This window comes from Ovis canadensis, chromosome 24 (genome assembly GCF_042477335.2).
Source record: "Ovis canadensis isolate MfBH-ARS-UI-01 breed Bighorn chromosome 24, ARS-UI_OviCan_v2, whole genome shotgun sequence".
Lineage (NCBI taxonomy): Eukaryota > Metazoa > Chordata > Mammalia > Artiodactyla > Bovidae > Ovis > Ovis canadensis.
Window position 1 is genome coordinate 40,565,945 of NC_091268.1, and position 20,877 is coordinate 40,586,821.

General features: G+C 53.3%; 1 protein-coding gene across 1 annotated transcript in view; it reads right to left on the reverse strand.

The window, feature by feature from the left end:
• Positions 1-4,796: 4,796 nt before the first annotated feature.
• The window catches only part of GSG1L (GSG1 like), a 254,079-nt gene continuing 237,998 nt past the window's right edge, over positions 4,797-20,877 (reverse strand). The window contains exons 6-7 of the mRNA XM_069569535.1: positions 20,270-20,340; positions 4,797-5,378 (exon numbers count right to left, since the gene is read on the reverse strand). Coding sequence (XP_069425636.1) covers positions 5,281-5,378; positions 20,270-20,340 — 169 coding nt within the window. The 3' untranslated portion in view covers positions 4,797-5,280. The remainder of the gene's footprint in view (positions 5,379-20,269; positions 20,341-20,877) is intronic.

A 20,877-nucleotide genomic window follows, 5' to 3' on the forward strand; every position in this document is an offset into this window, starting at 1 on the left:
CTGGCCTACAGCATCCCTGCCTGCATAGCACTGACGCCCAGGAGGGAGGCTCAGAGAAAGGCCGGTCCAGTCCCGGTGCTTCCCACCCCCTCACTCCCTCCCCACCTCCCAGCAGGACCCACAGCAGCCCCTCTCTGGCCACTTTGCCTCGGCCCCTCACCCCATCCCCCAGACCCGGATGCACTTCCCAAAATGAAAAGCCGATGTGTCCACCTCTTAAATCCCTCCTGTCAGCAGTTCTCCGCAGCCTTCGGATGAAGGTCACACTTCCCATCACCACGAAGTCCCACACCAGCTGACCCCAGACGCCCACTCAGCAGCAACCCACGTGCCCTCACCTGGGGCTCCAGGCACGTGTTCCGCCCCAGGGCTGCAGACAGGCAGGCGGCATTCTGTCAGCCCCAGGGCCTTTGCACATGCTCTGACTTCAGCCCACACCATCTCACCGCCTCCTTCCTCATCTCTCAGTCCCCGCTGCCATGGCCCTTCCTCCGAGAGGCCCACCCTCAGCCCTGCAGTTTAAATCCGGACTTTCTGCGGTTCGCCTACACAGCACTTCTCACAGTCTGAACTGAAAACTTTTGCTTGCTGTTGAAATTATCGGAGTCATCTCTGTTTCCTCCCTGGAATATGCCCTCCATGAGGATGGAATCGGTGCCTTTCTGACTCGCCATGGCAGCTCCAGTGCACACTCAGCGCCTGCCACACGGAAGCCCCTTGGCAAATAGTTCTCGATGAATGAAGACCCACACAGGTCATCAATAGTCTCGGGATTTTAACAACTCCTCAGCCCTGGGTGCTTTCCTCTGTCCCCACTTCCTCCCAAATGAGGGGTCGGCACCCTGGTGGCAGCAGCTTCCCCCAGGGGTGAGCTTCCCAGCGCACCGTGTCCTCAGGCCCGGCTGCCGGCGGATGAACGGCCATGAATCAAGTTGACACTAGCATTACCCAAGGGAGGGTGTGGCTGCACGGGTGGGCTTTGGTGGAGGCTGCAGGGAAGACGGCTTGTCACAGCCACCAGCCCCCAAGGGCAGTCAGCCCAGTGGCCTCCAGCGGCCTGGACCTTCCAGTTAGCCCCCAGGCAGGGGAAGGACCAGGGCCCCAAGGGCACCTAAGAAGAAAGGGGGTGAAGAGTTGGACGCTACTGAGAGTGTGAGCACAGCACAGGCTGGCTTCCCAGGTGGCGCTAGTGGTAAAGAACCTGCCTGCCGACGCAGAAGACAATGAGATACAGGTTCGATCCCTGGGTCAAGAAGATACCGTGGAAGAGGGCCTAGCAACCCACTTCAGGGTTCTTGCCTGGGGAATTCCATGAACAGAGGATCCTGGTGGGCCACAATCCATAGAGTCGCAGAGTCGGACACGACTGAAGCGAATTAGCACGCACACACGCACCTGAGCAAACATAGGACAGAGCCCCGTTTAGGGTGGTGGGCACGTGCAGACCCAGGTCCAGGGCTGGCGTGCATCCAGCACCAGCACGTGCACACAGGAGTGTGTGCTCAGCATCAGCAGGAGCACACAGACGTGGGTGGGTTAGCACGTGTGCATGTACAATTGCTAACTCAAGTTTGTGCAATGTTGAGGTGGGTCTGTCCACACAAGCCCAGGTGTGTGGCTACAGGGAGGCTGGGAGCAGGTGTCCAGGGCAGAACAGGCTGTGTAAGAGCTACTCTGGGCTGCAGGTCAAGCCAGCCTATGGGGGTCAAGGTCAGCATCCAAGGCCAACGGCCATTCTATCTGTGGACAGAGGGATGGTCTGCTTGGTGCAGGGGATAGGCAGGGAAAGTTGTCTGCAGGAGTGGGAGGAGGGGGCTTTGCCGCCCCATCCAGGCCTCTGTGTGCTCACCCAGGACCCCTGCTTTCAAACCAGGTGGTCCTCCCCCCATCCCAGGTGCAGGCAGACAGTGTGGCATGAAGACAACCCTCCAGGAACTCCCAGTAGGGACCCACTGGGATCACTCACCTGGCCTGCCTGGAAGTGCTGCCTTTTGTCTAACCTGCAGCCTTCTTGCTGCAGCCTCCTTGCTACAGCCTCCATGGGACTGAATGACAGTTACTTCTCTCCCCCTGCCCAGCAGGCACCCAAAAGGAGTTGAAGCCTGAGTGAGTGGTCCCATGAGCCTCCTCCGTCCTCCCCATCCCTCTCTGGGCTGAGCAGAGGGTAAGAATGGCCCTTGCTTGAGGCGTCCGCATTCCATCATCACATACCACTTGCACAATTATTTATTTAATATTTTTCTTTAAGCCAACTGTTTTTTGCCTTTTAACTTCAATGCCTACTTTGGCTTCATCCTAAGCAATAACGTCTGTGAAATCATGGACTTCTGTGCCCGTTATACATTTTTTTCCTAATACACAATTTACATAAACACAACTATTAAAATAGATAAAAACTTTGCCCATGTTTCAACAAAAAAAAAATCATCTCCCGGCCCTCTGTGATCCACTTGGCAACTTCAAAAGGATCCTAGAAGAGAATAGAGAGCTCCAGGGTACCCAGGGCCAGATTCCCACTGGACATGCCCCTGCCCAGGCTGAAGCTGGAGCTGCTGCAGCGGTTTCTTCTCACCCAGCTGACCTCCTCATCCTGATGCTCAAAGCCTTTTTATTTGAGTCCCAGTCTCTGTCCCAGACCCAGCTCCTGCCCCACACAGGAGGTCCACAATAGTTGCTAGATGAATGAATCACTGGCTTGATTAGCAAAGCATGAATGAATGGGTGAATAAGCACACGCCTCCACCTGGGTGTCTCCCAGGCACCTGAGACTCAAGACATCTGAACCCGCCCCCACCTCCCCGCAGCCCCTAACCTGAGCGTCGTGCTGACTTTCCCCTCCCACCCTCCCACATCAGCTCATTTTCCCTCCTGCCTGCCTCCTGAATCTGCCCTCACTGTGCTGTCCCAGGAACTCCATTCTGAACCAGTTCACCCTTTCCCCTCCCTTCACATGTGGTGAGGACAAGGACGGGGGCCGTCCCCCTACATCTGTTCTCTGCCCAGAGCTGCGGAGACCTTCCTGGGATGCTCAGCGGGGCGCTCCCCGCTTTGCCTGAAAGCATGTCCCACAGATCCTTCCTAAAGAGGCGTCAGTCCCTCCGGCTCCACTAACGTCTGCTGCCTGTCCTCTCATCCTCTGCCCTCCTTTCTCTCCACACACCTGCCATCTAGACTATCCCAAAGTTCCTATGATGTTCCCAACTTTCTTTGCCTCTACACTCTTGCCTACCTGACATCTAGACAACGTCACATCTCAGCTTAAATGTCATTTTCCCCAAGGAGCCTCCCATGACCCCCACTCCCTCCCACAAGCAGGTGCTGCCTATGGGCTTCTGGAGCAGCCCCCACCCCCATCCCGCCAACTTCCCCTCATTGAGAAAACAGCAAACACCGACAGAGCGTTTATGTGCCAGGCTCTGTTCTAAAGGCTTCACGTATATTAGCTCCTTTAACCCTCAGAAGAGCTTTAAGAAGTATGTGTACTGACAATCCCCACGTGCCCACGGGGGCGAGGCACAGAGAGGTCAGGTAACATGCCCTGGATCTCAAGTGGAGGAGCTGGCATCGGCACCCAGGCTGCCTGGTCCCAGAGCACTCTGCGCACCGTTCTATCTTCACCCATCTAGTTACGTGTCCTGCCCACCTGTGAGCTCTCCGAGGACAGACACCGTCTCTGGATTAGCGTCCTATCTCGAGTGCCTGCCACAGTGTTTGGCACGCAGTAGGAGCACAAGGAATTGTATCATTGAGTAGATGGATACACAGATGGATGGCTGAATAATGATGATATGTGAAAGGGTGATACGTGAAAGGATGGATGGATGGATGTCTGGTAAAAGGAAGATTGACTACTGATGGGTGGATAATGGACAGACAAATGGATAGATGGATGGATGAATGGACGGGGGGATGGGTTATGGATGGATGGATGGATGATGAATGGATGGATGGATAGATGGGTGGATAATGGACGGACAAATGGATGGATGGATGGATGAATGGACGGGGGGATGTGTTATGGATGGATGGATGATGAATGGATGGATGGATAGATGGGTGGGTAATGGATGGACAAATGGATAGATGGATGGATGAATGGATGGGGGGATGGGTTATGGATGGATGGATGGATGATGGATGGATGGATGGATGATTAATGGATGGATGGAGAGATGGGTGGATGAGTGGATTGATGAATGGTTGGTTGGATGATGTGTTTATGGAAGAATGAAGAACAACATTCCTTGAGGGAAATCTCTAGAAATCTTTTGGGAAGGGACAAGGCCTCTTGGAGTCAGGAGTCCTAATTCAAACCCTTAACCCTGCTTTTGCTAGCTCTGTGATTTGGGCAAGATGCTTCATCTCTGTGACCCTAAGTTCCCTCATCTTTATAATAGGAATCTGCTTCTCCAGGCATCTAAGCCCTAAGGTTTGATATAAATGTGACTCTAGACAGAGGGTAAAGGGTCCCCACGGCAGTCAGGGTGGCTGAGGGCCTGGGTTTGAGGGCCTGTCTATGGCCCTCTCCAGTGTCCCACCCGCCTGGCGCCCACCTCCCCACCCTCTGGAATCCAAGAGAGCCTGCCAGCCTGGCTCTATCCTGGCCCCACCCCCCCCAGACCCAGCCTCAGTGACAGGACCGCCCCCCTTTCCTCCCACCCACCCACACTTCAGCATCTAACCCTGACCAGCACACTCAGGGCTGTCTCATCTTCAGGCTCCTTAGAGACCTGATAGGGTGGGCCACGAAGGAGCAGCCACAGCCCAGAGAGCAACTGGCCTCCACACACAGCAAGAAAACAGATCCAACAAGCATTTATTGAGTCCCTGCTGTGTGCCTGCAGTGGGACCCTCCCCCGCTGCGGGGCCAAGGCCACAGCTCCTCTTTCAGGAAGCCCCATTCATTCCCTGTCCCCTGCAGGGGACCTCCAAGACCTCCTGGCTGGCTCGTGGGTCCCAGCCTTTTAGCGGCCAGGGTCCGTGTCCTTCTCAGCATCCCAGCTGCACTCAGCAGGGCTCTGCACACGACGGAGGCAGGAGGCAGGAGTGGCTGTCCCCAAGTCGCACTGCGCAGCCCTGTGCAGCCCCTCAGGAGCCCTGGGCCCAATTCCAGGACGCTGAGCCCCAGGCAGCTGTGGGCAGGGCAGCCCATGTGTCTCCCACACAGGCTGGCTGAGTTCACAGCACACAGGCCAGGTTCCAAAGGTGCCAGACCAGTGATCCTGCGGCAGGGGGCTGGTGCTGATGATGGCCTGAGGTCTGGAACCAGGCTCTTCACGGTCACACCCAGTGCCCCAGGACCCAGCACTGGCGGTTCAGCTCTGCTGCCTCGTGTGCAGAGCTCCGGGGCCAGGAATCGCCCACATGTGGCTGGTGTCCTGCCAAGGGGACAGGGCGGTCAGTGCTGACAGCTGCCTTCCTCCACCCATGCCCCACAGCCCCTCCCACTCCCCGTCCACCCATCGGTCCATCCACACACAACTCTCCACCCTACTCACTGTTCCATTCAGCATCTCACCATCCACTTACCCAACTCTCCGTCTCTGCCACACCCCCATCACCCACTCTCTGCCCACCAGTCCATCAACACCTAGACATCCGCCTGCCAACACCCACTGCCATCCACTCACCAACCCACCAAAATACCCACCACTCCGCTCACATACTGTCCCCACCATGACTCCCCGAGCCTTAATACCCAGTCAAGCATCTCCCATCTGTCCACACATCACACACCCGCCAACATCCCATCCATCCTGGCAGCAGCCCAGAACACTCCCACCAGCCCTGCTCTCCACACACACATCTACCCACCACCCAAAACACCCACCCATCCACCCACCTGGCCACTTTTCACCTCACCCACCTACTTGTCTGCTTCCCAACCTGCCAACACATCTGCACCCACACGTCAAGTCTCCAGCCCTTAACTCACAGACATTCTCATCTAATATTGCCCACTGCCTGACCACCAACACTGCACACCCACCTGCCCTCACTTCACCTACCCCTCAAGCCATCCACCCACCCTCTTTCCACCCTCCACCCACCCAAAGGCTTCCCCTGTCTCCCACCACCCCCCGACCCCATCAGGCTTCCCTGGGGTCCACTGCATGCTCCCAGTGTGCTCAAGGCGCTATGGGAGGGTTAGGAGAATAGTGTAGATGACTCCAGAGCCCTGACCTTACTTGACCCTTACTTGACACTTGAGCGAGCGAGTATGTGGACATCCCAAAGCCAGCCCTGAGCTGCTCCCTGGGCCAAGGCAGGGGGCAGCCTCTATGACCACAGCCTCTGCTCCACCTGGGCAAGCAGAGGGGCTGGGAGGCTCATCTGATCCAATGTGCACGCTCACTCTTCCTTTTTTCTTGATTCTCAGAAGCTCGTTCCCCTGCCTTCATCCAAGCACCACCTTCGTGTCTTCCTAACACACCAGACCATTTCCATCTCCAAGTTGGGACCTGCTTAAAATGTCCTTGTACCTACTATCAAACTGAACCCTCAAAGCCCAGCTCAAATCTCTCCTCCTACAGGAAGCCCTCCAGACATCCTCTTTCTGGCCTCAGGGGTCTCCTTCTCTTAAGAGCACCCACTCTGAATGGTGCTCCACCAGCCCTGTCTCTATGAGACCATTAGCCCAGGAGAGAGATGACTCAATCCCTGGAGGACATTCCACGGTGACTGCTTAGAACCAGAAAGATGAGAACAAAGAGGAACATGGGGAGGAGAGACTGCCTGGAATGGTGAGTGGGATGGGTGTGAAGGGCGAGGAAGAAAACTAACAGCAACAGAGCACGTATAGTCCACACACCATGCTAGGTTCTGTCCTCAAAAGCCTGAACCCATTTTACAGATGAGGAAACTGAGGCTCAGCCAGCATAAGCAGCTGCCTTAGGATTCACAGCTCCACTGCTGCTGGGTTGAATTAATTTCTTCTTGATTCCAAACTTCAGCATTTTTTTTTTAATGTGTTCTGCTCAGATAACTTCTCATCCTTTAGGGTCAGACATCCCTCAGAGCAAGCCCCTTGAGGTAGAAATTCCTGCTAACGCCAAGAATTCTTGCTTGCACACCTCTAAGGATGGGAAGCTCATTATTCTTCCTACATCCCCAAAGCAGCTCTGACTATTGGGAGACTCTTCCTCATAACAAAGGCAGCAAGGGAACAGGCAAAGATGAGGAAGATTGTGCCAATGCTGGGGAGTGTGCACACGTCATTCCCCCCCACCCTTTGGCTTTTCTTCTATTTTTAATATTCTTTAATGTTGGCGCTTTGCTAATTTTACTAGATTTTAAAAAAGGGGTGGGAAACATTTGGCAAACATTCGGCAAACATTCTGGAATCATTTGGCCTTAGGAAAAACATTTGTTTTGGCCCCAGTCGCTGAAACAGTTGCGTTCTTTGCAAGTGCTTGCTGCCAAGATATAGGTGTTGGGGTTTTTTTTTAATCGAAAAGCAAATATTTGGTGTACAGAAAGGTTTGATTGTTTTTCTAAATGAGTATTTAGAAATGATTGTAGTTGCTCTTACCGTTGCCAACTAGCAGAACCTTGGAGAGTTTGATGGAACAGAAAGTGATCATGTGTTTTTAAGGGAAAGGAGGGGCCATGATCCTTATCCTTCTTTGAGTCAAAATCAGGCTTCCTAGGACTTCCTTGCTGGTCTTAAGAATTTGCCTTCCAGTGTGGGTTCCAGTGTGGGGACGTGGGTTCGATCCATGGCTGAGGAATTGAGATCTCATGTGCCACAGGATAACTAAGCCTGCTTCCCACAAGCAGGAGACCGGGGTTTGAGCCCTGGGTCGGGAAGATCCCCAGGAGCAGGGCATGGAAACCCTCTCCAGTATTCTTGCCTGGAGAAACCAGTGGACAGAGGAGCCTGGTGGGCTGCAGTCCATGGGGTCGCAAAGAGTTGGAGACGACTGAGCAAGTAAACGGCAGAGGCCGTGCAGCCTGGAGCCCAAGGCACAACTGGAGAGAAACCTGAGCACCACAACCAGAAGATCCCACATGCTGCGGCCAAGACCTGATGCAGCCCAAAGTAAATAAATACATATCTTAAAAAAAAATCAAATACAGGGGACTCTCTGGCTGTCCAGTGGTTAGAGCTCTGCACCCTTGCTCAGGGCTGCACGCCACATGGCGAGGCCAAAACAAAAATCAAGCCTCCTGTTCTCTGGATCCTAGGAGAGGCTCGGGGGTCTAGAGTCATTTACAGTGGGAGGAGCCCTGTCCTCACCATGCACCCCACTGACCTACCACGACTCCCCACTCACTTCCCTTCTCTGCGGCCCTTTACACTGGGGTCAGTCACCAGCCGGGGCGGGGGGCGGGGGGAATCCGTATGTTACAGATCAGGTAATCCACCTTAACATGTCTACTGGGCCTAAACCAATGGCATAACTGGGTGAAACAGTCAGAAGCAGCCTTTCCTTAGCTCTGGCCAACTGTTGCCCCAGGGAATGTGAGCTCCGATCTTCCAAAACACTCAGAGAAACTGACAATCTGGATTTTGAAATCAAATCTCCTGGCTTCTAAGTGATTTTAAAGGGCTTTTCAAGGGCTTCCTGCTGGCTCAGCGGTAAAGAATCTGCCTGTAACAGAAGTCACAGTTTCTTCCCGCTGGGTTGGGAAGATCCCCTGGAGGAGAGCATGGCAACCCACTCAAGTATTCCTGCCTGGAGAATCCCATGGACAGAGGAGCCTGGTGGGCTGCAGTACATAGGGTTGCAAAAAGTCGAACACGACTGAAGCGACTTAGCATGCACACAAGGCTTTAAAACCATTTAAAACCACCTGTGGGCCAAGCAGCATCTCTCAGGCTGGACTCAGCGCACAGGAGCCATTTCTGACCTCTCACTGCTCCCTGGCCTGACTCTGTTCCATGGCTTTGCACATTCTGGTCCCTGGGCCATGTGCTCCTCCCTGCTGTCCTCTGGCTGTTGAGACCCTGGGTCCTCACCCAAATCCCTCCTCTGCAAAGCATTCCATGGACCTCTGCTCCCGTACACAGGCTGCACCCTGTTCTCTCCCTGTGATTGTCACTTTCTGTTGGCAAGGTCTCTGCCACTAACCTGGGGAGACTCAGTGCTGGTAGGGAATGAGTCTGCTCCATCCTAGAGTCTGCAGCCCCCAGCAGCTGGCTGGGCCCAGAGCAAGTCCTGAGCTGACAAATGAAGAAACCACTCAGGAGGAGGATGGAGTGATCCATGCACTGGAAGCCCAGGCTCCTCCCACTTCCCCGGATAAAATGGACATTTTCTCTGTACATTTGAGATGCTCTCAGGTCTGCCTCTCTCCTCTTTTGGGTACAGGCTCGTGGGGCAGGGGTGAACCGTACTTAGAGTCCAATCATCAAAGGTTCAAATCGAGGCTTCACCAATAACAAGCTGAGTGACTTTGTTTTTGTTTGTTTTTTAAGCTGTTTGACTTTTGACAAGTGGCTTCACCTCTCTGGGCCTGCAAATGGATGTTAGTTGTAAAGGCATCAGCAGACCCAGCAAGCCCCCCTGCTAGAAGCCCTCCATTATGCAACCTCAGAGAGATGTAAAAATAACAGAATGCTCAGGATAGAGGGGGTTGAGGTTCAGCCACCTTTCTTCACAGATGAGCAAGCCAAGGTCCATAGGTGGGAAGAGATTTGTCCAAGACCTCACCCAAACGGTTGGCCACAAGTACTGTGTTTTAAATCCCCTTGGAACCTCCCAGCATAGCAGTCAACCCATAGGAGGTTCTCAGAAGTTGTGATTTATTTTCTCTTTTTAGTCGAGATATCAAACATGAACTTTTTAAAACATTTGGTCTTTTCCAGTCCTAACATCTCAATCCCTCAGTGGGGAATCACCATCTCGAAATTCCCCAAGGCACTGAGATCCCAAGAGATCAGCTCTTAGCTCTGTTGAAATGTATGAAATTGTAATCACTGTTCCAAAACAAATTCATTGGGTTGGAAGGGTCCTTCGAGACCAAGAATGGCATCACCAATGTGCAGGTAGGGAAATGGGGACAATCAGAGGGGAAGTGACTTGTCCAGGGTGCTCTGAAGCTGGTAAAGGGATCAGTGAGGGTGGGGAGATGTCTGGTGTTGGCATTCTTGACCCCCAAAGGAGCCGCGCCTGATACAGAAGAGCCAGACGGACTGCGCCACCCGCTGTCCAAGGTGCTGACTTACTCTCCCCAGGACTCATGGGTCATATCCAGAGCCTACTGTCCCGGCTGCCCAGTCTGGAACTCTTACCTCCAGACAGATATAGGATGTGGGAGAGAGATAGGGAGATGGACCAAGGTTGGCACTGAGCTGTTTGGCTTTGGATACTCTCCTAGATAGTGATGTCATCACTCCTCTTCCACGGCCACCCTGACTGCCTCTCCAAGTCAACCCTGCTCTGTCTATCTTGACCCTATCATATTTGGTAATATCTGTTCACTTGTTTCCTTCCATTTTCCTTTTCTAGGCTGTATACAACACAAGGACACAGACTAGCTCTGCTTTTATTCATCACCGTGTCCCCAGCACCCAGCACAATTTCACACACAGTGCTGAGACCATAGATTTGTTGAAAGAATAAACAATGGAGGACTAGCAGGTTTGTGTGGGATTCCTGCTGCGGGGGAAGGCTGGGTTTTCCGGTCTGCTTTGGAAGTGGCTTGTCCTAGGAGATCAAATGGAATTCCATCCCTCTCTTCATTCGAGTCTATCTTCTGGGGACTGACAGTTTCTGGTCAGAACATTCTCTTCATCTCTTTTCCACACTTGAGATCAGGCTGAGTCCATGGGACCTGCCACCTCTCCCCAGAGCCCCTGATTCCTTCATTTCCTTGTTCGTTGAGCACCTACTCTGTGTCAGCCTCCCCACTGGGTGCTGGGTCTGGAGGCAGGAGTGAATGCTCACAGCCTAGTGAGGGGGAAGAGATGACAAGAGCAGGACTGCCCTGGTGGTGCAGTGGATAAGACTCCATCTGCCCGTGCAGCGGACACAGGTTTGATTCCTGGTCTGGGAAGATCCCACATGCCGAGGAGCAATTAAGCCCATGCAACCCAGCTACTGAGCCCGAGCTCTGGAGCCTGTGCTTTGCAACAAGAGAAGCCACTGCAATGAGAAGCCTGTGCCCCACAATGAGAAAGCAGCTCCTGCTCACCACCAACAGAGAAAAACCCGAGTGAAGCAACGAAGACCCAGTGCAGCCAGAAATCAATTTAAAAAGAGAGAGAGATGACAGGAGAAAACACTCCTCTAGTCCTCACTGTGCCAGGGAGCCACTCACTGTGCCCCGCGTTCATTGGCTCATGCGATCCTCAGAAATGGAAGTTAGGTGCCGCCACTATGCCCATCATACAGATGAAACCCAGGTCCAGACAGGTTACATCCTTGAGGTTTGACCCCTGGAATTTGAACCTAAGCAGCTTCACTCTAGAGGCTGGGCTTGTAACCACTGTAAACCTCTCCCTCATCTATTCAAATGGCAGGGCAGGGAAATGCAGAGGTGAACACAACCTCCTCTGTTGGGACTGGAGAGGGGGTTGATTGCTAGCTACTCCTGGACATCTGAGCTAGACTTGGAAAGCCCCATGAAGCTCAAAATTCCACTGGTAGGGTTTTTTTTTTTTTTTTTTTTTTTTTTTTTGCCAAATGGAGGCAGGGAGCAGGTCACTTCAGGCAGAAGGAACAGAGTGTGAAATAAGTTGTTGGCAGGTAAATGAGGCTTTTTGGAGGCGTGAAAAGCATAGCGATGGTGGCTGGAGGAAGGCAAGATGGTCTGTAAGGCTGGAAAGCCCGGCACACAGGGCTGGAGGGATACAGAGCAGAGGGCTGCAACTGCAAAGATGCTGGGTGCCAGGTGGAAGCGACAGCCCCCCAGGGAGTACAGGGTTCCTCCTGTACCTGGGGTTTCTTCTGCATCATCAGACTTACCTGATGCAGATTCCTGGCCTGCCCTAAACTAAGGGGGGCAACAATGGACATAAAGAAGAACAATGACCCAGCTTGAGCTTGGAGTCACCCAGACTTGTGAGCCAAGACAAATAACACTGTTGCCTGAAATCCAAGGAACTTATGAGGATGAAGTGAGCTGGACCATTCACTGGAAAGGTCCTGAGGACCATTCATCCCTGTTCCAGGCATGAATGTGGTGATAAGGTCCCCGTCCTCCTGACATTTCCATTCTAGTGGGGAGAGAGTTAGCAGAGAAGGATTCCGAGAGTGCTGAGTGACTGAAAGAAACCTGAAGCAGGGGTGGGATGGTGGGAGAAGGCTTCTGGGGGAATGTCTGGGAGGAGTCAGTACAGGCCTGACACCCACCCCACCAAGGATGCTCTCATTGGAGTGTTTGGGCTGGGAGGGGGTGAAGAAGATATGATTCAGGTTGTGTCTTTGGGGGATGGATGGGAAGAGACATGACCCCAGAAGCAGCAATTTCCACCCAGAAGCTGCTGAACAGCCCAGTGAGTGAGTGATAGTCCTTTCACTCATGTTCGACTCTGCAACACAATGAACTGTAGCCCGCCAGGCTCCTCTGTCCATGGGATTCTCCAGGCAAGAATACTGGACTGGGCTGCCATTTCCTTCTCCAGGGGATCTTCCCAACCCAGGGATCGAACACAGGTCTCCTGCATTGCAGAGATTCTTTACCATCTGAGCCACCAGGGAAGCCTAGTGGGTGACGAGATGAAGACTCCCTCCTGGCGGGAGCCCGGGGCGAAGTCTGGTCCATGGAGCCGCAGAAGCAGCAGCCCTGGAAATGCAGGATTCCAGGCTCCACCCTCCTCAGCTGGAAACTCCAGCGGGGCCCGGGAATCTGCATTCCAAGAAGCCAGAAACTCTGGGGCGGGACTGGGAAATCCGTGTTGCAAGGAGCCTTCCAGGGGATTCTGATACTGACATTGGCTTGGCTCTCTCTACCTCAGTGCCAGGGTCTCAGAAGTCTGCAAGCTGTGTGCCCAGCAAGTTGGCATTGATATTTATTTCAGAAATATTGTCTGTTTCCATTTTAATAAAAGAAGCCAACTCAGGCAGTACTACATTGGACCTGATTTTGATCTAATAAAAATGCCAAGTTGCTCCGAGACCAGAAAAGTCTTCCTTGAAATTCCCTCTGCTATTCTAAGGGCAGCGGCGGCAGAGACACGTCTAGACAGAGCTCTCAGAAGCCACCTCTGTACCCGGCGAGTGACAGCCTCTCAGCCAGCCCAGCCTCGCAGACACACCTGGCAAAGTCAGAAGCTTGTCTCGGGCATTGAACTTGACAGCTGCAATCAGCTGCAAACCCCAGTTGCCCCTAAAAGGAAGACGCAAACACCTGGACCATATGGCAGCATCGCCTCCATGAAATGTCACATCTGAGGAGCTCCTGAGCTAGCTGGTGGCACTGCAGAGCCCCAGAGGTAGGTTTCAAAACCACTTTGCTCAGAAAAAAAAAAAAAAGGCAGAATCTATATCATAGTAGCCCCAGAAAAAAATAGCAACTTTTAGAACAGTTAAGAAAAGCAAAAGTTCACATAACTGTTTATATAAAAGGGAGTTCTCAAGCGGGATACAGTGCGAGAAAATGAGAAGTTTAAAGCAGTAATTCAGCACCGACTGTGTGCCATGCACTGTTCCAGGCTCTCAGGATACAGGTGTGAACAAAACAGAAGATAAGGTGCCTAGGATTTCCCTGGTGGTCCAGTGATTAAGAATCTACCTGCCAATGCAAAGGACACGGGTTCAATCCCTGGTCTGGGAAGATCCCACATGCCTCAGGGCAAATAAGCCCATGTGCCACAACTACTGAGCCTGTGCTTTAGAGCCCTCGAGCTGCAAATACCGAAGCCCGGGCACCTAGAGTTTGTGCTCTGCAACAAGAGGAGCCATCGCAAAGAGAAGCCTGCACAATGCAATTAGAGAGTAGCCCCTGCTCACCACACCTAGATAAAGCTTACGCGCAGCAACCAAGACCCAGCACAGCCAAAAAGCAATGATACATTAATTAATTGTATTATTATATATTGGGCTTCCCAGGTGGCTCAGTGGGTAAAGAATCTGCCTGCAATGCAGGAGACACAGGAGAGGGAGGTTTGATCCCTGCGTTGGGAAGATCCCCTGGAGAAGGGCACGGCAACCCACTCCAGTATTCTTGCCTGGAGGATACAGAGGAGCCTGACGGGATACAGCCCATTGTGTGTCCACAATGAGTTGGACACAACTGAAGCAACTGAGCACACACACACTATTATATTATTAACTAATATGAATATTAATTAATTGATAAGTTATTCATTAAGAAGAGACAGGGTGCCTAATCTCATGGAACCCAGCGGAGAAAGGCAACAGAACCAGAACCAGGTGTGTAAATATAATTTTGGAGAGGTACAGACACAGTGAAGAAGACACAAGTGATACAGTGTTGACAGGGGAAGCTGGTGCAGGTTAGGGGAGCTTCTCTGAGGAGTGGCCTTCAGCTGAGATTAAAGAGAAGACAAAGCCAGCCAAGCAAAGATTTAGAGGAAGAGCATTCCAGGTGCTGAGAAGAGCATGTTGAAAGTCCTGGGGTGGGGAGTGGGGAATGCATTTTGCTTGTTCTAGAAAGAGAAAGGCCATGCCTCAGCCAACTGAGGCAGGGGAGAGAGAGAAGAGATGAGGTGAGGAGTTTGGGGGCCAGAGCAGGAACAGCCTGGTTCCCAAGATAAAGGGAAAGAGTTACGCGCCAAGCTGAGCCATCCTGCCCAGAGATCCCACCAGAAATCTTGACAAAGTCAATCCATACCTCAGAGCCTCCATCTCGCCGTCTATATAGTAAGAACAGCCACCCCTCCTTCCCAGGGCTGTGCCAACGGCTATGAAGTGTTCAGCAGAACCTGCACTCAATAAGTGTTTAATAACGCGGGCTCCCTGGCACTTCTCCCCCGTGCCTCCTGCCGGGGAGTCAGTCCACCACCAGATCTGAACAGTTGCTCAGCACAGAAATATTGCAAAACAGGTCCAGGCCTTTCCAAAACATTTTCTTGGCCCAAACTCCACCAGCAGCTAAGAGGCCGCATTCTGCAGATGGTGTCATTTCCCTGGATGGTGCTATCAGGCTGCTCTCTAGCCCATGACCCATGTGAGGGCCCAGTCCACTGTGGCTGGGCCTTGCACCCCCAAAGGCTGCCTGGGGTATGCATGGGGTATGCCCGACATGTGGAGCCACTGACTGACACGTGGCAGCCCATCCCTGATGACTCGGGGTATGGGCTCTGGAACCAGACAGGCTGGGCACACGTCCTCTTCCTGGCACAACCATAACCTCCCTGGGCCTCACTTTCCCTGTCTGTAAAATGGGTCTATCTGTTCAGTTCAGCTCAGTAGCTCAGTTGTGTCTGACTGTTTGTGACCCCATGGACTGCAGCATGCCAGGCTTCCCTGTTCATCACCAACTCCTGGAGCTTGCTCAAACTCACGTCCATTGAGTCGGTGATGCCATCCAACCAACTCACCCTCTGTCACCCCCTTCTCCTGCCTTCAATCTTCCCAGAATCAGGGTGTTTTCCAGTGAGTCAGTTCTTCACATCAGGTAGCCAAAGTATTGGAGCTTCAGCTTCAACATCAATCCTTCCAATGAACACTCAGGACTAATTTCCTTAAGGATGGACTGGTTTGATCTCCTTGCAGTCCAAGGGACTCTCAAGAGTCTTCTCCAACACTACAGTTCAAAAGCATCAATTCTTCAGCACTCAGCTTTTATTATGATCCAACTCTTACATATGTTTGGGGTTAGATGAGAGGGAGAGGATCAACGTAAAGTCCTCAGAGCATCCACAAGGGTGAGATGTTGTCATCAGCTTGGCTGTTTTCCTTATCAAGTCCAAGTATCATCATTATAGCTGCAGAATTCAACCAAGCTGGAACACCCGGAGACTAAGCACCCTCTCTTTCCTCTTCTCCACCCCTCCCTCCCTCAGCAGGGTGAGGCGCCTGGCCTCTGCTGTCACAGCGGCTGCGCTGACCCCACGGTAGCTCTGGCCAGCAATACAGCAGAGCTTTGGGAGCTCCTGGGCCCAGACTCGCCTTCTTCACCTCCATGTTCCAGAGCCCAGCATGCGACGCCCAGCCCAGAGAAGCATCTTTAGCAAAGATTTGTGGAATACGTGAGTGAATCAATGACTTTCACGTGGCCACAGACAGCCCACTTGAGGACAATAAAAGTGACCAGGGCCCTCCAGCCAGCATCCTGCCCATGCTCTGCTGCCCCTGCCCTCAGCTCCAACAGCAGACTGGGTCTTTCTCTACCTCACTGCTTGAACTCTGAGTCCCCAGAGCCTCCACTGGTCCCAGGGGAAAGATAGCCAACCCACTAGCTTGGCTGCCTGATGAAAGGCACGCCTGGCAGAGGCACTGTGGGGTCCACGGTTCCTTTCTTCCCCAAGAAGTTGGGGTTTGACAAACCTCTGGGAGCCGCAGCCCCTTCTCCACCAGCTTCCCTGCTTCTCATTCTCTTTTTAAAAGCTACCTAATTTTTTACAGTGATTTTATTTTATTTATTAATTGGCCATCCCACACAGCACGTGGGTGTCCCCTGGCCAGGGATCAAACCTACGCCCCCTGCATAGGAAGCACAGAGTTTTAACCACTGGACTACCAGAGAAGCCCTTCCATGGTTCTCTTTGAGCCCCAGGGTGTTAGGACCTTGTGGCCTTTCCATCTCTCCCCACCCTACACGATTCTAGACCATCTCAGCAGTCCCCCAGCTTCAACTGTCTCTGTTCTCAACCCTACACACCCCTAAAATTTGACACAGATGCCATATCATTGCATCCCCCTCAAACTCATCCTCTCCGTTTCCATCAGTGGGTGACATCTGACCCTTGATGGCTGACTTGAAACTTCCGAGCATATCCTAGGTTCCTGGCCCATCCGTCACCTCCAATCAGACAAGCTGATGTTGTGGGCGCCCCCTCCCCCCAAGTGAAGCATGTTGCTCACCTCCTGTGGAGACTTCCTCCAATCCACCCCAGGAGATTCATGCACCTCACCCCACCGCACTCCAGCAGCCCTCACACATGCCCAAGGACAGCTGCTGTCATGGCTCGGGGGATAACTCGGACCACGTGCTCTGCCCTGGCTTCCTGAGTCCTCCAGCGGAGGCTCTGCTGATGACCACTTGGAAGGTGACTTTCACTTGCCACCTGCCTTTCCCTGCTGAGCCTGCCTGCCCGGCGCCTATTTGCCTTTTCTGGGATGCCCCACATAAGGCACTTGCTGTTGAATCTTCATCTTGGGATCTGCTCTGGAGGAACACAAACAGGCACTCTGACAACCCTTCCAGCAAAAGGTTTTTGAATTCGCCCACTTTTATCTCTGCTGCCGCAGGTCAGGCCACCACCACTCCTGGGATGATGGCGACTGCATCCAAGCTGTTCTCGTGGCCTCTCTCTTCCTCCCCTTCCGTCCTTTTTCCCACAATGCAGATGGATAGAAGGAGGATGGGTAGATATGGGTATGGATAAAGATGATGCAGATACAGATAAATAACCTGGGTAAGGGGCTTCCCAGGTGGCCCACTAGCTCAGACTCCTCATTTCCCAATGCAGGGGGACTGGGTTCAATCCCTGGTGAGGGAACTAGACATGCTGCCACTAACAGCCCTCATGGTACAACTAAGAGTCTGCACACCACGACTTAAGATCCCACGTGCCACAATAAGACAAGGTGCAGCCGAATAAAAAAATAAATACCAAAAAAAAAAATAGAAGAATCACCTGGGTACGTCTCTTCCCTGCTCAAAATGCCCCTGGGCTCCCCACTGCAGAGCCAACTCTTTCGCATGGTCCCACCTCCTGGGTCCCCCAGCCCCATCCCCCCGCCCACCATCCATCCCCACCTCCCCATTGCTCTCCTCACCCCAGCCACGAGGCCTCCAGGGCTGGCTGTCCCTGCCCTGGGGACTTGGCACCTACCGCCCCTCTGCCCAGAAGGCTCTTTGGCTGACTCCTTCTCACTCCTTAAGTCCCTGTTCCAGCCGCTCCTCAAAGAGGTGGCTGTAAACGGGTCTCCTGGAACAAGCTTTATCATCACGTTCCTTAGCTCTTGAGATGGTCTTATGTGTTTCTGAGTTCACATCTCACTTGATTCTCTCCTCTAGACACCCTGCCTCACAGGCAGGGGCTTTGTCTGATCTGGCTTCTGGTTGCATCTCTAGCGCCAAGATGGAGGGCCTGCACAGCTCAGTATTTGTTGGGGGCACAAAAGAAGGAATTCTCCACGAACTGTTGACCAGGGGAATGCATCTGATGCTTGGGAGGTGAAGTGGGTGCCGGGGCTGGGCTGGGGGTGCAGGGCTTCTGCGGCTCCCCTGAGCCTGGCTGTCCCCACTCTCCATCCCAGGGCTTGCATTCAGGGCCAGACACTCCTGCAGCTCTTTCTTCCATCCTTAGGCCTCAGAGATCTGGCCTTTCCTCCTCCTGTCTCCCCAGTTGCCCCCAAGACAAGCCCCAAGACCTCTTTCCACCCAGGGATTCCTGCCTGCTCTGCAGGGCCCCCCTGAGAGGGGGCAATGCTAGATCCAAGCAGGGAGTTGGTGGTGCTCTGGGGTGGGGCTCTGAATATGCCAGGGCTCTTAGCCCATCTCTAGCATGTGCTTCCTGCTCTCCTCTGTTATCAGAGGAGATAACACTTCCCAGCCACCTCCGTGCCCTGGTTCCTGACCTCTTCCTCCAGGAAGCCCTCCATCCTGACACCTGACATGAAACCACAGTATATGCGCCCACCGCACACTCTAGTTCCTCAGGCAAGCAGTTAGCATTCTGACCACCTTCCTGGACTGGCGCTCCCCCCAGGAGCCTCTTCCTTCAGCATGGAGACCAGACCCTCTCCTCCTCCCCAACCAGGTCTCCTCCCAGGTTCCTTCCCCCGCCTCCGTCTTCTTTCTCCCATCAGAGCCATTCCTCACTCAGTTACTAGGATCACAGAGGGTGCGGTCAGACAGACCTGAGTTTAAATTTCTGCCATCTTGTTCAGGCTCCCCAGAAGCAGATCCTGAGATAGGAATCAAAGCAAAAGGGAGACACCTCAGAGGTGCCGCCAGCCTTGGCAGAGGGGGAGCATGGCCCAGGGAGGGAAGGTGGCCAGCCCAGGCGGCTGCTAGGCATGATGCTGTGTGTTAGCCACTCAGTCGTGTCTGACCCTCTGTGACCCATGGACTGCAGCCAGCCAGGATCCTCTGTCCATGAAATTTCCTAGGCAAGAATACTGGAGCAGGTTGTCAATTCCCCCTTCAGGGGATCTTTCCGAGCCAGGGACAAAACTTGTGTCTCCTTCGTCTCGTGCACTGGTAGGTGGATTCTTTACCACTGAGCCACCGGGAAGCCCCTAGACTGGTAACACTTAGGTAATCCTGCAAATCACACACCTCCAGGCGATCCTACTCAAGGGGCGAGGGAACCGGGGTGTCTATGTGCCAGCCTCCTTGTGCACTTCCTGCCTTCTGTGGGTAGAGGTGGAGCAAGCTCCCAGGCACAGAGATACAGATACAAGCAGCTGGGAGGCACTGTAGTCTCCTAACAGGTCTGAGACATATGAGCATCTGCTCTAACAGTCCTGCCACTGACTAGCTAAGCTGTGTGACCTTTGGCAAGTGGCTCCACCTCTCTGAGCCCTCCTTTCTGCAAAGTGTGGCTAATAATCCTGGCTGTCGGGGTTGGTGGTCAGCAAGAACAGGAGATCAGGCAAAAAAAAAAGTCCTTAGTACAGAGTTGGGTGGGCAGGGAGCACAAGGTGGGCAAGCAGCAGGCTCAGATGAGACTCTGCCCCTTTAATCTTGTATCAGCTCCTTTCTTTTCTGTCCAGAGCAAAGCCTTCCTCTTTTGCCCTCTCTTTTGCTTTCTGACATTTGTTTTCTGCACAGGAGCCCTAGAGTCTGTCCTATATAGTGAAGCCTTCTGAGCTTCCGGGAGCATTCTCGGCTCAAACAGATCTTGGGACCTGGGACTCCCCTGATTTGGCTAGTTCCACCCCAGAGCTCCTGTCCCTTCAAGCCCATGGTGAACCCGGCCTGCACGGAACTGTGGCTCCCCTTTCTGTCTTTAAGGTGTTCCTCTTGCTGCCTTAGCATTGCAACCCCATTGCAAGGGCTGTGGCTGCTGCACGCAGAAGGCTTGCTCTGCTTGCCCACAGCCTCAGTTTCACCCTCTACAGCGTGTGTCTAGGGGGAAATGCAGGGGCGCAGGGAGAGGTCGGCCTGGCCCGTCTCCAGGGTCCTCTCTTCTCAGACAGCCTACGAATCCGCAGCACCAGCTCCTGCAGCTGAGGCCACTTACGGGCGGGGTATCTCTCGTGGCGGCAATCCAAGCGAAAGTCCTCCTCCTCGTGCCCGTCCCCCTTCTCCATCCTGGAAAGAAAAGAAGCCAAAAGCTGGCGTAAGAAAGATCAGGCTGAGCTGGCAGAGACCCAGGACCTGGAAAAGTGTAGCACCCCCCCACCCCGGAGAACACGTGGCAAAGCAACTTGGCACCATCGCCCTGTGGGATCCTTCCTGTGGCCCTGTGAGATGGGCATCATTCCTCCATCTGACTGATGAAACTGAGGTATCGAAAGGTGACGTGACCGATCGGGTGCCATCCAGCTGATAAACTGGAGGCAGAATAGGGATGCAAGCCTATGCGCTCTCACAAAAAGATGTTCAATCATGTGCAAATGGTAAGTGACAAAAGCAAGTGTGCAGTGTGTTTGAAAAGTTACACACTAAGCCTTCCCTGGTGGTCCAGGGGCTAAGAATCCGCCTGCCAATGCAGCGGACACAGGATGGATTCCTGGTCCAGAAAGACTCCACATGCCGCGGGGCAACAAAACCGGTGCACCGGGACTGCTGAACCCACGCTCTAGAGCCCACGCTCTGCACCGAGAGAATCCACCACCACGAGAAGCT